This window comes from Mus caroli, unplaced genomic scaffold (assembly GCF_978045245.1).
Source record: "Mus caroli unplaced genomic scaffold, Mus_caroli_1 scaffold_14, whole genome shotgun sequence".
In the NCBI taxonomy this organism is placed as follows: Eukaryota; Metazoa; Chordata; class Mammalia; order Rodentia; family Muridae; genus Mus; species Mus caroli.
The window spans coordinates 75,959,376-75,976,839 of NW_028227269.1; the positions used below are offsets into that span (position 1 = coordinate 75,959,376).

Here is a 17,464-nt window from a genome sequence, read left to right on the forward strand (position 1 = left end):
GCATGATGGTAAACAAACACTCCACCTCTAAGCTATTTTACCAGCCTATGACATGGCATCATCATCCATATTCTTCTAAGGTTTTAGATATATTTTCTACCCCTCTGAAACATCAGTTTCTGGTGTTTCTAGATTTTATATTGGGTTAAAAAAAAGATTTGGGGAATTATCTCATTATTTCTCTTTTAAATAAAAAGTTTTTCAAACCAGAAATAGAAAACTCTTCCCTATTTCTGTTACAGTGTACGCTTACTTTTCCATATGCTTTCTTCAGAACTGTTTCACAAAGCCAAGTGTGCCCTAAATTGTTCAAATAGTAAGAAGAGTATTCGATAGTTATTATGAAAGAGTCAATATTAGCATTTTCCAAGATTATCAAGTGAGTTAGCAAAAGCTGTCAATCACATTCTAAACAGTTCCACCAAACAGTCATCCTATTATTTGTCAGTAGAGAACACCGTTCACAAACCATCCACCTCAGCACTTACATTCGTATTTGCAAATAATAATTAGCAAATTACTTATGGAAGCAAATGCATTTTTTTTCTAAATATTTTCTTTATTTACATTTCAAATGTTATCCCCTTTCCTGGTTTCCCCTCTGAAAACCCCCTATTCCCTCCCCCCTCCTCCTGCTCACCAACCCACCCACTCCTGCTTCCTGGTCCTGGCATTCCTCTATACTGGGACATAGAACCTTCACAGGACCAAGAGCCTCTCCTCCCATTGATGACGGACTAGACCATCCTCTGCTACATATGCAGCTAGAGCCATGAGTTCCACTATGTGGTTTTTTTTGGTTGGTGGTTTAGTCCCAGGGAGTTCTAGGGGTACTGGTTAGTTCATATTGTTGTTCCTCCTATGGGGCTGCAAACCCCTTCAGCTCCTTGCTTGAGTCCTTTCTCTAGCTCCTTCATTGGGGATCCTGTGCTCTATCCAATGGGTGGCTCTTAGCATCCGCTTCTGTATTTGTCAGGCACTGGTAGAGCCTCTCAGGAGACAGCTATATCAGGCTCCTGTCAGCAAGCTCTTGTTGGCATCCATAACATGATATGCACTCACTGATAAGTGGATATTAGCCCAGAAGCTCAGAATACCCAAAATACAATTCACAAAACACATGAAACTCAAGAAGAAGGAAGACCAAAGTGTGGATACTTCGATCCTTCTTAGAATGGGGAACAATATACCCATGGAAGTAGTTAGAGAGACAAAGTGTGGAGCAGAGACTGAAGGAATGACCATCCAGAGACTGCCCCACCTAGGGATCCATCCCATATACAACCAGCAAATAAATTAAATCGAAGAAATGAGAGTAGCTCATTGGTAGATAAAATATCAAAAAGAATTTCTGAAAAATCTTATTTATTGAGTTGTATAATCAGTTTTTACTACTCTGGCCTACCAAAGCAATTGTAGATGCATAAAGACCTTTAGGATTTTAACATTAGGACTGGAGAGATGACTCAGCAGTTAGGAGCCCTTTCTGTTCTTCCAGAGGACTCAAGTTTCATTCCCAGCACCCACATAGTGGCTTACAAACATCTGTAACTCCAGTTCCAGGGGATCTAGTGCCTTCCTCTGGCCCCCACAACACCAAGCACACAGGTGGTGCACAGATATACATGCAGGCAAACACCCAAACACATAAAATATAATGCTCCTTTGTAAGAAATCTTTTGTGATTTTAAAAATAAACTTAGTAAATCTTAAGAATAAAAAAGACCTATTGCTGTTGAAGTTTACTTTGTTTAGTGAGCAGCATTTCTCAATAATTTGAGTAGTTTTTCCCCTGTGGTACCTCCCTTTGTAACATTTATTAAAAACAGTCTCATGACATTCTATTAATTCCAAATCTACACAAAACATAACTGGCTACATTATACACTTTCAGTCCGATTTTGGAAAGCCCAGAGGACAAAATTAAAAATAACATTAACTTTCTGAGTAAGAATTTCCATTGAGATGTAGTTTGTGAAGCAGTAGTGGGTGCCTCCTGAGAGTAGCAAAGAGGAAAACACAGGATAAAAGATGGGACCCCTGTATCTACTTGCCTGCATAGAGGACAAGAAGTCTGTCTTGAGTCAGCCTGGATACCACTCACCTTTGGTGCTGGATGCTGCACTGTGCAACTTGTGTTGCCTTTGTTTGGACATTCATACAGTGCAGCCAAAACTGGTTCTATTCTCTCATGGTATAGAAAAACTAAGTAATGTAAAGGGAAAGTGCATAGATCTCCCAGCATCACTCACTAAACTGAGAAGAGCTTTCAAATCCTCATACTAGGAGGGCCTCTGACTAACTTTAAAATATGACAGAAACAAGGACCTATCTGCTGTGAGAAAGGTTGACGCCCATCTACTCAGAGTGATATTTCTAAGGGTTATATTCTAACTAACGGATGCTTACTTAAAACCATCATACCTATGTTATATCTCTTAGCAGGAACTTTTGCTCTTAATCATCACTGTATGCTTAATAATATGCTAGAAAGTGATGAAGTATTCTCACAGAATGAAATAAAATGTACTGTATACAGCTATACTGTTTGCAAACCATACACTCCCCCTCTCAGTCATACATGGGAACCAACTCTGAGTTGAATATTGTCATCAGCTGCAAGCCTTTATTACCTACTACATGATTTGAATTTGTAAAGTCCAGAGGAGGCCTAATGTAATTGAATGCAAACATCAACACTATAATGAGCCTCCTAGCCCTTAGCTGTAAATTGCTCCAGGATGAAGATAAACAACCATTATTTATTCAAAATGTTGTGTATAGACCTTAACTTTTAAATATTACTCACGGGCTTGAACATCCATTACTGGAGCACCACTTATTCAACATATAATTACTGAACACCTACTATGTGGCACCTGTAGTTCCAGTTGCTTATGTGCTCTGAAGCACATCCTCTAGAACCAGAAAGAATGCTAACTGTGGCTGTAGTATTTGCTATCTGCTTTTGTGTTTTAAAAATAAAGCTACAAAATCTTCCGGTGTTTTAAAAATAAAGCTACAAAATCTTCCGGTGGCTTAGTTTCTTCATCTGGAAAAGCTCGGCTGCTGCCGTTATGGCCATTACTGTAAAGCGCCACACCAGGTGACTGGAGGTACCAAACTCATATTTGTTCAGAAATCTGTCTCATATTGGCCTAACTTGATATCTGAAATTTATCATTATTTATTCCTTTGGTTTAAGAAAATACAGATGTACTCACAAAGGCTAACAAATCATAACTACTATACCAATACATAAACGAATATTTTCACAAAAAGAAAGCAAGGCCTATATTCCAGTGTTATTCTCATGAGAGCAGAGCTTTAAAAGGTGAAGAGAGAGAACCATATTGTAGTCGTCCTGACAATAACCCAAGTCTTGTGTTTCTGGCTAAAAAATGCTGGAAAGTGGGAGGAGGAGTCTTGAAGAGAAGACTCGGGGGGTTTCCCCTGGACTGCCTTAGCTCTTAGGTTGTGTCTTTCTGATACAACAGAATGAATATACAGTATAAAATTTGTAAGATATGTTATGTCAAAAGAATATGTATGATAGTCGCAAGTATATGTGGGATGCCTGGGCTCAAACTCGAGTCTACCAGTTACTGATAGTGTAACAGGGGCAAGTGCTTTTGGTTCCCTTTGGTGTCTGTAAGATGAATGATGGAATAGTATGGGGATACTGAGAAGATTATCTCAAATAATGCCTCACATCAGTATTTGACAATAAAAGCTCAGCAAATATTAGCTTCTTCCATGTTACTTAGTTTGCTGTTAGTGGAGCTTTGCTATTCAACACTGAGGATACATTCTGAGAAGTGTGTCATTAGAGACTTTTGTCATTGTCAGAATGTGACATGAGCTAAGATGTTTACAGAGTTTTGAGGATGTCATCTTATGAGACCACCACTGTGTATTTGGTCTGTCATTGATAATTCTTGTTTTTTTCCAGAATTCCAAGTTAATTTTGAGTCTGTGTATACTTTTGGCTGAATTTGAAGTTTAAAAGTTCTAAATTGTTTTTATTCTTATTTCATTACAATTTTTGTTTCTACCATTGATCCTATATCATGGCAGCCCCAAGATTAACTTAGTTTGTTGACGGTGTTAACTTGAAAACAAGCTGAGATGGTAGCACATGCCTAATTCCAGCATTACAAGTAGAAATAGGGCTAGGAGGTGGTGGTGCTTACCTTTAATCCCAGCATGTGGGAGGCAGAAGCAGGTGGCTCTCTGGGAGGTTGGTCTACAGAAGGAGTTATAGGACAGCCAGAGCTACACAGAGGAACCCTGTCTCAAAAAAAAAAAAAAAGGAAAGGAAGAAGGAAGGAAGGAAGGAAGGAAGGAAGGAAGGAAGGAAGGAAGGAAGGAAGGGGCAGGGAGATGCATCCAAGATCATCCTTAGCTACGTAAAGAGTTTGAGGCCAGCCTGAGCTACACAAGCCCTATCTCAAGAAGAAAGGAAGGAAGGAAGGAAGGAAGGAAGGAAGGAAGGAAGGAAGGGGCAGGGAGATGCATCCAAGAGAAAAAAGAAAGAAAAAAAGAAAAAATCACTGTCTTGAATTGTTTTGGCAGTAGTTGGAATAATCACTTTGTTTTTTAATTCCTGTGGGGGCGGGGGCAGTCAGAATGAGCTCAGAGTAGAGGGCTTGCCTTTGCATAAGGCCCTGGATTCAGTGCCCAGCATCACTGAGAGAGAAAAAGAACATCTTCATTCAGTTCTTGATCTCCACAGATGTCTCGGTTTAGAAACATCTGCTGAGCCATTCTAAAGTACCATTAGCAGATTAACAGCTATTAATAGTAGTTTCATTTTTAAGTAGATGCAAAATGTTGGCATAAGGACAATGAAAATTCATTAAATGAGATAACCAAACTAGAGCTGTGGAGAAATTTGGCCTGCATTGAGCTCTCAGTCAGAATATAAAGAAGAAAAGTGTTCAGGGCACAATGCTGACTCTCTCCTGTTGTCACCTAACTCGGGAAGCGCCCTGAAACCCGCTTTGCTTCCGAGTAAACCTGTTAGTTGCCAGAGTGTTTGTAGCTTAGCTCAGCTTCATCACCAAGCCTATTAAATTCAGGGAGTGGAGTTCAGGGGATGGGGTTTTACCTGCTAGAGAGGGTATTCTCTAACAGAAGAATCTTTTAAGTCTTCTTAAAACAACGCTAATTGGGTAGATACATCTTCCTTAAAGACCTGCCGAGCTTGTATCAGTACAAGCGTGCTGTTATGTACACTGCACACTTTAGAGCTCCTTGGGAATAGCTGATACATTTAAACTTGCTCATTGATCATCAGTAAATATATAAATCTCTACTAAGAAGAGTTCTAAGAAAACACTATGGTTAAAAGTGGATAAAGAACTGGAGAGGTGGCTCAGCTGTTTAGCACTTCCTGTGCTTGTAGAGGACCAGAGTTCACTCCCATGTGTGGCAGCTCACAACCTCCTATCTAACTCCAACTCCAGGGAATCCGACAGCATTCTGGCCTCCATAAGCATCTGCACATGCACATAAATAGAAATAACAATTAAGTCTTTTCACATTAATTAGTTTATTCACTTTACATCCAGATCACTTCCCCCCATCTCCCCATCATACTGTCCTCCTCTGAGAGGGTGGAGCCTCCCCCTGGGTATCCTCCCTACCCTGGCACATCAAGTGTCTGCAGGATTAGGCACATCCTCTCCCACTGAATCTAGTCAAGGCAGCCCAGTTAAGAGGATGAGATCCACAGGCACACAATAGATTTCGGGATGGACCCTGCTCCAATTGTTCAAACACACACATGAAAGACCAAGCTGCATATCTGCTTCATACGTGCAGGGGCCCTAAGTCCTATCCATCTATGCTTTTTGGTTAGTGGTTCAGTTTCTGAGAGGAGCCCCCAAGGGACCACAATAGTTAACTCTGTTGGTCTTCCTATGGTGTTCCTGTCCATTCAAGGTCCCTCAGTCCTTCCCTCAACTCTTTCCTAAGACTTCTGGGGTCCGTACCTGTATCTGGGGTCGTGGGTCTCTGTTTCAGTCAGCTGCTGGGTGGAGCCTCTCGGAAGACAGGACACATTTTGAGTCAAAAGTTTTGTGGATTGGGTGGGTTAGCATCCTTATCCTTCTTCTGGGGGCCATTTCAGGTTCTATATCACCACTGCTAGGGAAATGCCTCCATGAGATCCAGCTGTAAGGCATTTTCTCAATTAGTGATCAAGGGGGAAAGGCCCCTTGTGGGTGGGACCATCTCTGGGCTGGTAGTCTTGGTTCTATAAGAGAGCAGGCTGAGCAAGCCAGGGGAGGCAAGCCAGTAAGGAACATCCCTCCATGGCCTCTGCATCAGCTCCTGCTTCCTGACCTACTTGAGTTCCAGTCCTGACTTCCTTTGGTGATGAACAGCAGTGTGGAAATGTAAGCTGAATAAACCCTTTCCTCCCCAACTTGCTTCTTGGTCATGATGTTTTGTGCAGGAATAGAAACCCTGACTAAGACATACTATATATTTATATAACACCCCTCCTCCCCCCCCCCTCTCTCTCTGTCTCACTCTGTGTGTGTGTGTGTGTGTGTGTGTGTGTGTGTGTATCCAGAAATGAAAAATAACTATCTTCTCAGCCCTCTCAGCCCTGGAACCCATCATTGGTTAAAGATTGCCATGCAGTGGGGTGTTTACACTGTGTACCAACATACTTGTTTTCTCCTCTTTTCCAAGGTCTGTCGGGTTGCTTATGAAATCATGCAAACCCTGCATCCTGATGCCTCTGCGAACTTCCATTCTTTAGATGACATCTACTATTTTGGAGGCCAAAATGCCCACAATCAGATTGCTGTTTATCCTCACAAACCTCGAACTGAAGAGGAAATTCCAATGGAACCTGGAGATATCATTGGTGTGGCTGGAAACCATTGGGATGGTTATTCTAAAGGTATCAACAGAAAACTTGGAAAAACAGGCTTATATCCCTCCTACAAAGTCCGAGAGAAGATAGAAACAGTCAAGTATCCCACATATCCTGAAGCTGAAAAATAGAGATGGAGTAGAAGAGATTAACAACAGAACTCAGTTCAGACCATCTCGGCCAAGCAGAAGCCGCAGACTAACACATGGCTCATTGATAGACACGCTCCACACCAAGAGCAAGCGGGAACCCTCAGATGCTGCACTGGTGGAACGCCTCTTTATGAAGGGCTGTGGTGCCCTCAAGCCCATACACAGTACAATAATGTACTCACACATAACATGCAAATGGATTATTTTCTACTTTGCCCCTTTAAATATTATGTCCCCATTGAACAAACACTGCCACATTGTGTAATTTAAGTGACACAGACATTTTGTGTGAGACTTAAAACATGGTGCCTATATCTGAGAGACCTCTGTGACTTACCGAGAAGATGTGAACAGCTCCCTTCTCTGGGGAAGCTGGTGGTGGTGTGGCCACTGAATTCACTCCAGTCAACAGATTCAAAATGAGAATGGATGTTTTTCCTTTATATGGTTGTCTGGATTTTTTTTAAGTAATTTCATCAGTTCAGTTTATCCACCTCATCATTAATAAATGAAGGATACATCAATAAAATAAAATGAAATATTCACTCTCCATTAGGAAGTTTTGTAAAACAATGCCATGAACAAATTCTTTAGTACTCAATGTTTCTGGACATTCTCTTTGATAACAAAAAAATAAATTTCAAAAAGGAATTTTGTGAAGTTTCTGGAATTTTGTATCACTGATTATATAGTTACAAGCTTTATAGTAGAAATATGGTAAAAATGGGTTTATAGTTTTTAAAATTTGTTTTCTACTTTTGTTCTACTTTTTTCAGCTTCTGATAGAGTAATCATATTTTAACTAAGAGAAGAATCGGTCCCTCTAATACTAGTAACTGGCTTCAGTTGGTACATAACTTGAAGTTGCTAAGAACATGCTTTGGTGGTGTTTATTATCTTACTTTGTATATTGTTGCTTTGTTTTAATTGAATGAAGTAGTTATTTTCTTGCTTCCAGAGAAACTAGTGCTTGCTCTCATCTATAAAGCTAACCAGAGCAGGTTTGTGTGGTGGCATCTCTTAACTGTGGCATCTGTCACTTTTTGTCATTTTTTTTTTTGTGTTGTTCCATCCAGGTACATGTCCTGTTTTTGAGGACACAAGGAATTGGAGGGGTTAGAAGCTGATTGTGTTTTGAAGTATATATCTCATAGAATTTATGAACAGAGGTGATGGGGAACCAGAATGAGATCCAAAATAAGCCTAGAATTCCCTCTCCTAAGCTTCCTTCTAGGAATCCATGTTGGAATCACTGCAGAAGAGTCTCTTCTCTCTAAGCTTTGTTTCTGTCCTTTCACAGGAAAAGCCCCCATTTGCATGGAGCCTGCCTTCTACGGGAGCATTTCAATTAATACATTTTTTTAAAAACACAAGGTCTCCAGCAATAGCCTAGCTGGTGTGGAACTTGCTATGTAGACCAAGCTGGCTTTGAACTCACAGGGATCTACTTGCCTCTGGAGTGCTACGACTAAAGGTGTGCACACCACACACAGCAAAGGTGTACACAACACACACAACTTGCCTCTTAAATGAAAGATTTGATCCATGTAACCAGTAACAGGCATTGTTTTAAGTACTAGGAATCCAGAAAGAAAGGCTAAGTGAACTCTGGTCTTTACAGTCTCAGGAAATGAAATCTTCCCACCAAATGTCCCTAAATCTTGACTTCCTCTGGAAGTCTGCCCTTCTGAAAGAGCAAAACTCTAGGGGCCATCAAATTTTCATTTAGTTTAAGCACAAATAAAAATCAGGTGAACTGAAATCTCCAGCTGAGCAGACTGCGCACGAGTCACCTGCCTGCCCCCATCTGACTTGTCCTCAGAGCCTCGGTAACCAGATCTGATTTGTACCTTTGTAGACCGAAACATAAATCAGCGTCTTTTCATCCAGAACTGACCCAGTTCCAGAGGTCAAGAGAGAAAAAGAACCAAGTGTGAAGAAAATTACTGTTCTCAAATGGATGCAAAGACATAATCTTGGGTCTTTTTTTTTTTTTTAATCTTTGGCCTGTAGTTCAGTTTCTTTCTAGTTTATACTCTCTGTTGGGGTTTCTTTCTAGTTCATACTCTCTGTTGGGATTTCCTTTTTGTTCACCAAAAGAATATTTTTTTTCCTTTACTAAAGTTACAAAAATTACTTTAAGAATTCTTTTCTGCAGGCTGGGGATTTAGTTCAGTATAGAGCACTGCATACTTTGAGTAGTATTAGATTGGGTCCTAAGTATTAGAAAGATGTTTGTATTAGTGTTTGGGGATTTTTTTTTCTTTTCTTTTTTTTTTTTTTTTAAGACAGAGTGTCACTGGGTTGCCCAGGTTGGCCTCAAACTCCCAATCCTACCTTATCCTGCCAAGTGCTAGGATTACAGATATGTACTGTGTCTGGCTTTATAGGTGTTTTGTGTTATAGGTTCTGTTACATTCTGAAGAGTGCTGCTGCTGCTGCTGTTAACAAGAACATAGCTTTTAACTTCATTAAGCTCCACTTATAAACTATTTTGGATAGCAGCTCAAATCTTAATTTAACCTTTACCAGAGTTTGTCCTGCATATATTTCAGGGCTTAGTTAAAAACAAACAACAAAAGCCTGGGTGGAAATTCCACCCGGAATTTGAGGCACTGCTTCTTTTGCGTAGAACACTTTGTTTTGAGACTTCCCTGTCACTTCCCAAGCAGCTGTAGTTGCTGACTCCATAGTGTCCCAGAAAGACTACGGTTTAGATATTTCACCTTGTGCTCTTTCCCTTTTTCAGGTCTCAGCCTGCCTCCAGAAGTTTCTGTTCTGTGCATTTGAATATTCTTTTGTATAGTGTTGAGATCTTATAGTCGATCCATTAGATTAGTTATTCATAAGAGGCGTACTCCACCATACACAGGAGATAGAACTCTGATAGACTAAAATGAGAAAGCATGACAGGAAAGAGAGAATGGCTTAGTCATGTGACCACCCCCACTTAAACCTGTAGGTATAAGGGGCTAAGCAATACAGATGACCATACCCTCTGAAGCTCTCGTGCATGATGGTGATTCCCTTTATACACAGTGCCTTCTTAGAAACGCTGACATTTCTTCACCTGGCACTTGTCTATGAGCCTGGTTCTTACTTAGAACCCCTGTAGCATGGTTAGATTAGGAGGATACGGATCTTCTCCTTGTTAGATGACAGATTTTCAAAGAGTTTACCTAGAACCACATTACTACCCCAGGACTATTAAAAGTGAGTAACAGATTCTATATATCAGTGGCAAAGCAGTTAAAAGAGGTTGTATCCGGGCTTTCCTGATCCTTCACTCAAGTCTAATATGTTGACTTAGGTAGTGAAAAAGTTCTGGCCTATAGTGGAAAGGCTACAAACCCTAATCTAGGGTTTTCTAGGATCCAAATGAGTAAGGCCATTTGCTTCTCTCTGTGGAAGTTTTCCCATTTCTGTTTAATCAAGTCCGTTTTCAAGATCACCATTAAATAAAGATCAATAACAGCTCTAGTGAGGGAGTAGAAGGTTAAGGAACAAAAAAAAAGGGGGGGGACCCCAAAAAGGAACCTAGAGTCATTGCATTATTATTTAGAGAATACAATCTCTGTACAGTGAGTGAGTAGGAAAATATAGGGCCCAAATGGTGTGTCTTAAAGAAGAAATACATCTGCCCTCTTTTGCCATAGTCCACTGCCTGATACATTCCTTGTGTTGCCAGGAGACTACACAGTAGATTCAGTAGGTTTTTGCAGAATAGATGTGATGCTTAGATATTTGTGAATTTGCAAACTTGGTTATGATACCTTAATTTATGCTCGATACAAGCTCTAGGGGGTTTAAAATGAAAAGTTATTCTTCCTGGTTCCTGACAGCATTTTCCCTTATAGAAATGTGGAGGAGCTCTTCCAAGGCAGAAAAGAAATAGGGTTTAGAAGTTGTCTTGCTTTCAGCTGTCACCAGTGCTATCCATGCCGAAGGACCTGTTCTTTGACTACATTTGCTTGTTCTTTGTACAAATTGCAATCTCTGACTATTGGTCAGCTGAGCTATTCAAAGTACTACTTCCAATCCAGTTCAGTGGTCACTTGCCCGCTCTTCTTTTTGTCCTCAAGACTATCTTGATTTTATATTTCTGCCATCTTTATGGAGGAGAATTCATCCCTTGTACCAGTCTAGTCCTCATGTCATTCATGTGCCTATTTACTTACACAGACCACAGTTTCAGTGCTGGCATCTTTAAGCTATAAATGCAATTAAGTAACTCCTTTGGGAGTTATGGATAAGGTAACTTGAGGATCTGAGACACAGTGAAGCTGGTCCCTCTGTATTCATGTCCATTTAAACTCAACAATCCCAAGAGTTTAACAAGTCAATATCACTACAATTGAGGGGAACATTTTATGTAAAACTATGTCAATCTAGACAGACCCTGTACCTTTTAAAAATCAACCTATTGAAGACTCTGGCCATGGATCACTTGATGTTTTAGGAACACTTCAATCCTCCTGTTGACCTGCTGCCATGAGGAACTTTGTCATCAGTAACTGTTCTCAGTAACCACTCCTCCCACCTTACTGTCCTTTACAGACTGTTGTTTCCTAACTGCCTGTGTGGGTAGAGAAAAAGCCATTTACAAAAGCTTGTTGATTCATAACCCAGCTGGGTGTGAGAGCATCTTTGGAGGCGGGAATGTACATCACTCTGTGCCCCAGAGCACAAATATTTAAGACTGTGGGTGGGGTCAGCAACTTGAGGAATGGTGAAGAGGCTTTGTGTTCCTGGCAAGTATTCCCTAGAGGATGACAGCCACTAGGAATTTCTGGCCAAGTAAAGGAAGTGGGACAAAGGCAAAAGACCAGTGGCAGTGTTTCCTATGCAGAGCATCTGTAAGTGCATGCCACGTCGTTGAGCCTCGGATCTCTAAGAGAAAGCCTACAGTGCTCATCATTGTCCCTAAATGGGGCTTCTGGTTTTAAATGTGAGTGTGCAAAACTCCTTCAGAATTTCATTTTCTTCATTTATAGAATACTTTAGTCCTATTCAGTGTTTGCAAATTTTTCAGTTGGATTCCACCTGTCTAAATGAAGCAGCGTCAGCTGATTGTTGTCCCAAGGGTCATGATATTGCCACATCTTTGTCTTCCTAGGCAAACCAGATATGTTTATTGTGTATGATCTTCAGATTTTTAATCTGCAACAGATGATTTTTAAAATACATGAGATATATAAAACAGTAAAAAGACTGAGTAAAATGTGGCAGTTGGGACTTTTTATAACCCCTGAGCTAGACTGAGAAGGTTCTTCCCTTCTGGTCTTTTCACTGTTTCCTTAGTTAGAGCCACAAACATTGGAAATTATTTGCAAATGTACCTCAGAACTGGTGGTGGCAAGTTAACAAGGCCAAGAGTAAGAGTGTCTTTTGTTCAGGGTAAAGAATGTGTGGTTCAAAATAAGATTGCTCTAGCTTCAGGTTTGGCTTCATATCCATTGCATTAACAGGTTCAATCTAGGCTGTTCCTTTTCAGGAAATCCTTGTGTGAAATCATCAGAATTCCGTAAGTCAGTAATTGGCAAGCTATGCCCACCTCTTGAACACAGTGTGTGCATTCAGTTATGCAATGTCTTCACCTCCTTTCCAACTGAAACAGCACAGTTGAGTAGTTGTGACAAAGATTGCCTATATCGGCCATGAAACTTAAAATATTTACTGTCAACCTCTTTAAAGTAAAAGGTCACTGGCCCTTGCTATAAGTAGTTATATTATTTAGATTAGAATCCATAACTCAAAGGGGTTTAGAATCCCAAATTACTGAGTCATCAAAAAAATAGTAGTGTATTGGGGCCTCCGTAGATCAGTGGCATGCCTTTGGGGAAGGTGCCTCTCAACATAAATTTTGTAATAGAAAAAAGCCTTGCTACCAACTACTAGGAAACTACTTAACAAGCATAGATCTGTAGTGTCTACGACACCTATTGAACTTCCCCCATTTGCAACAGCTCCATTGTAGTATGTCTGGTGAAATGAGGCTGGACTTGAACTCTGTACTACTGATACCTTGGCAAGTCTCACACTCTTTCTGGGTTTTAGTTTTCTTGCTTTTCTGATGAAGGGAACTCAAAGTTTTTGTGGGTTTTTGTTTGTTTGTTTTGTTTTTGTTTTTGTTTTACCGTAGTTTTTATTTTGAGACGATCTTGGGTATCCTGGGCTGACCTTGATCTTTGTATGTACCCAGAACTGGCCATCACCTTCTGCTCCTCCTCCTTCCATCTTCCTAGTGCTGGAATTACAGGGTGTCATGCATGCTAGCCAAACACTCCATCAGCTGAGCTCCATCCCAGACTGCAAGTTGTTTTGATAAATTAGACATAGAATTGCTTAGTAAAGGCTAACAGCCAGCTCAGCAAAATCAGTTACCACTCGGGTTTTGGGCAGTTCTATAGTTCTAGTAGTACAGTAGTCCAGAAGAGAAGAAAAGAAGTTAAAGAGCTTTCAGAAGGGTTCTGTTTACAAAGATGCACACAAAAGAACTGCCCTGAAAAGGTAAGATGAACTACACAGGCTATGCGCTTTGGAGCTCACTGGAGCACTGATGATTCTTGCTTGAGCACATTGCTGAAACACCGATGATTCTCCCTGATCTCCTGCTGTGTGCCAGACATGCTTAGCATGCATTATCTCACTTGGCCTCATCTTCAGTCAGCTCTGTCAGTGGGTATTACTATCCCCAGCTGATATATAAGACAAAAGGAGTTGGTTTTTATTACTCATTCACTATGTTCATATTTATTTTAAAGTACTCTATAAAGTATATTTATTCTAATTTTTCCCATGACATTTCCTCACAGAAATTAAGTATTTTTCACATGACAAAATATTCTAATATCTGTCATTATTGGGTGTAAGATGGGATTTGGGGTATGTAGATGGGATCATGAGATTATAAGTATCTCTCTATTGTGAACTTGATTAGAGTGATCAGGAAGGGTAAATGTGGTAAGTCACCACAAGGCTGCACCCACAATGGATACTAGGTGTAAAAGCATTGTGTAACAAATAGCAAATACTCTATTCAGAAGTCTCTAGGAGAGTCATATGCTATTCAAAAAACATTTCAGTCTTATGGAATATTGAATTATAAAATTGCTTTAACTATCATAAAAAATATACAGCCAAAAACTCTTAATAACCCACTCTCAAGCTATTCATGACTAGGAAGCTCTGGGATAAATTATATGCAAGACAAGTGCTTAATAGTTGCTAAGTGGGATCAAGGCTTGCGTCGAGCCTGCCTGATTCTGAAGTTTGTTCTTGCAGCTTTGAAACAGCCTGGCCTTCCTTATCCATCAAAGAGCCAAATTTTTGCAGCCAGATTCCATTTCTTTGAGATATTTAATCACTGGAAGTTTGATCACCCAGACTCACTCTGTCGGTGAACATCTTTTAAACCATGCTTTTAAATTATTTCACCTCCTACCCCATTGTTCAAAAATTGTGGAACAGCTTCTTACCCTTCTCCCTATTTACCTTAACCATCATTGTAACAGAAACCAGATAGGCAGGAAGAAAAAGTAAAGATTCTGAGATGATAGGCTTAGGAAATGTGCCTGGGCTCACCAGTCTTGGTCTCTGCTTGCTTACATCATCGTCTTCCAGTATCCACTGGAAGCTATGCCTCACAGGGTCAACTCCCAGCTCAGTATGTGCACTACATAGAGATGCCAGATTATTAGGGATATATTATTAGAAGCTGCTTCTTATCCAGTTCCTTAATAAAGAAAGAACTCCAGATATGATTCCATTCTCCTTAACAAGCTAGATCCCAGAACAGAAACAGTTTCCCGTCATGTGCTTCAGAGACTGTAATCTCTGGTACAGGAATGATATATGTACATGGGGCACACTCTCCCCATATGAGGTTTCAGTTTTACCTAGTGATTGCTTGTCTCATGCCTATGCCCACACTCCAGACTTTATGGTGAAGAGACTGAAAGGGTGGAAGATGCAGACCATGATTTATCCTGTCTTTATCCTGTCTACCAGCTTTGATGGTAATGATATATGACATGACATCTTGGGCAAGTTTAGTGACCCATTAAGCTGTCCTGAGCTACACTTAGAGAAAACTTGGAGCCAGCAGAGCTGTCAACACCTGGTTTCTTTTTTTTATTAAGATTCTGCCTCTTAACCCTTAGAGACCACTTATCATTCTCACTTCCAAAAACAGACAGGGTTAAACCTGAGGTCATTGCTTAGTGGATACTCTTAGAGCTATCTGAGCCAGGAAGGGCCTCTTGGCCTCTCTCAGCAGCCATTTCATTATCACGTTTCTCCACTGACAGGCGAGCCCATGTGCCACAGTGCACAGAGCTCTTGAGCTAACATAGTTCTCAAAGCAGCCGTGCAAAGTCAAGATACTCAAACGTCTGGTAAGATAGGGAGGTCGGGAAAGATGAAGCCACCAGTTATTATCACCAGCTTTTTTGGGGGGTGATTTTTTATTATTATTAAATTGTATTTATTCAGGGAAGGTGAGCATGCCATCATACACGTGGAGGTAAAAGACAACCTGTATGAACTGGTTTCCACACCATGAACTTAGCACCTTTACCCCACTGAGCGATCTCATTGCTCCAATGATGATTTGTTTAACCCATACTGGAAACCAAGATATTATCTGACCAACTAAGAAGAGAATGGTGCTTTCTATTCTCATCATGATTTGGCCTTAATAAACTACTTTGTAAGCCACTCACTTGGCTGCAGCTTAAAGACAAACAATATATATTATTGTACAGGGATTGGCACAACAGAAATCTATTGTGCTGAAATAACTGAAAATTTAGAAATACTGAAAGAGTGGGACAAATCCAGCTAAGCAGCATCCTTTTCCTAAGCGCATAGCTACGTTGTGTTTTATAGCCAGACCATGTGTCTTAAGTTCTATGGAGAGTCGTAGGACCCTCCAGCATGCCTGACCTTAGAAGATTCTCTCTGCCATTTCTCCTTACTGCCTGGAGAAAATATATAGAAAAAAAATATAGGCTGGACGGAGAAAATATAGTAAGGATCTCCAAGCTCTTACATAGTTCTGGAGCCGAAGTGAATGAGCTGGGACCTCAGAATTCCTTCAAGGCACAGAACCACCTCCTCCCCTCTACTGACAGATGCATAGTAGATGATGGCATGACCGAGAGATGAGCATTTAATGGCATAGCTGTTATTAAGTACAAGGTTGATTGCCTGTAATCTGTGATCCAGATTTTAAGCATATGTGCTTCAGAACCAGGAGACCCTGGGTGATTGGCTTTTTAGGGTCTCCAAAGCTTTAAGTGCCCCTGAGGATTGCAATGTGATGGTAATAGAAAGAGCGCCTCTTGAGTGGCCATTATAAGTGAGGTGCTATTCTAAGTGCTTTGCCTGTGTTAGTTCATTCCAGCCTCACAAACCAATGAGGTAGAAACTCCTCTTGTTCTAGTGTTGAAGAAGAGGAAACTGAGAAATTAAGTGGCTTGCCTAAGTTCAACTGTTACCAGCAACGGAGCCCTAATTGAAATCCAAGCCTCCTGTCTCCCAAGCTGTCTCTTCTCCAGCCTCCAATACTGGCTCAGTGTATCTGACTTCACCAGGAGGGCTGAGCACTGCAAGGCACAGCAGGAGCCCTGGCCCTCACCACTCTATGGAGGACTGCACTGGATAGGAAAAGCTTCAAAGTCTGTGTCCCTTGCACACACGAAGCACTATCTAGAGAGCAGAGTTAATAGTGGGGCCCTTGGTCATTGGAGCTTCATTGACTAAATAACTCCTCTCATATTTCTTTCTCTTACTACTCAGCCTTGGTCTGTCCTGCACTTGGCACAATAGAAAATATTTATCATAACTCCATCTGCACCTCCCATCCCTACACCTATAGTCAGTCTGTCCTTCCTGATCCCTCTCCCTGACTCCAGCTCAAAGCCTGAGTGTCTTAGGACAGGGAGTCACATTCTTCAAATGTTTTCTGGCTTTCTGACCCTACTTGACTGCTGTAGGTACCCCCTGCTCTCAACAGCCAGGGGCACTAAAGGGAGATTTTTGCCAGTTCTCTACCTAGGTCAGGGCTTTCAAGCTGCACTCGTAGAGATGTTTTAAGAACTATCTGAGAAGATGGGTAGGTGGGGGATAAAGAGAACATTGGTTGTATGGGACTCTAAACCCCTAACCATACTTCTATGATAAATCCTACTTTATCTCTTCTGTATAAGATGTCATGTAGAGAACTCTTGCAACCCTGAGAAAGGGGGAGAGATCTTTGGGGCTACTTTATTTTGTGAACTTCTGAACCCCCACCATTCCTGTCTATTAGGACCAGAGATAGTTTTAAAAAGAAGAAGGAGGAGAAGGAAGAAGAGGAGGAAGAGGGAAAGGAGGAAGAGGGGAAGGAAGAAGAAGAGGAGGAGGGGAAGGAGGGGGAGAA

The 17,464-nt window shown here is 40.9% G+C and overlaps 1 protein-coding gene across 4 annotated transcripts in view; it reads left to right on the top strand.

Annotated features, from left to right (window-relative positions):
• Positions 1 to 7,686, top strand: part of Fut8 (fucosyltransferase 8) — a 240,380-nt gene extending 232,694 nt beyond the window's left edge. For all 4 annotated transcript variants that reach the window (XM_029484493.2, XM_085830487.1, XM_029484494.2 and 1 more), the window contains one exon: positions 6,703 to 7,686. In XM_029484493.2, the coding sequence (XP_029340353.1) occupies positions 6,703 to 7,020 (318 nt within the window). In that variant the 3' untranslated portion in view covers positions 7,021 to 7,686. The remainder of the gene's footprint in view (positions 1 to 6,702) is intronic.
• The last annotated feature ends 9,778 nt before the right edge of the window (positions 7,687 to 17,464 follow it).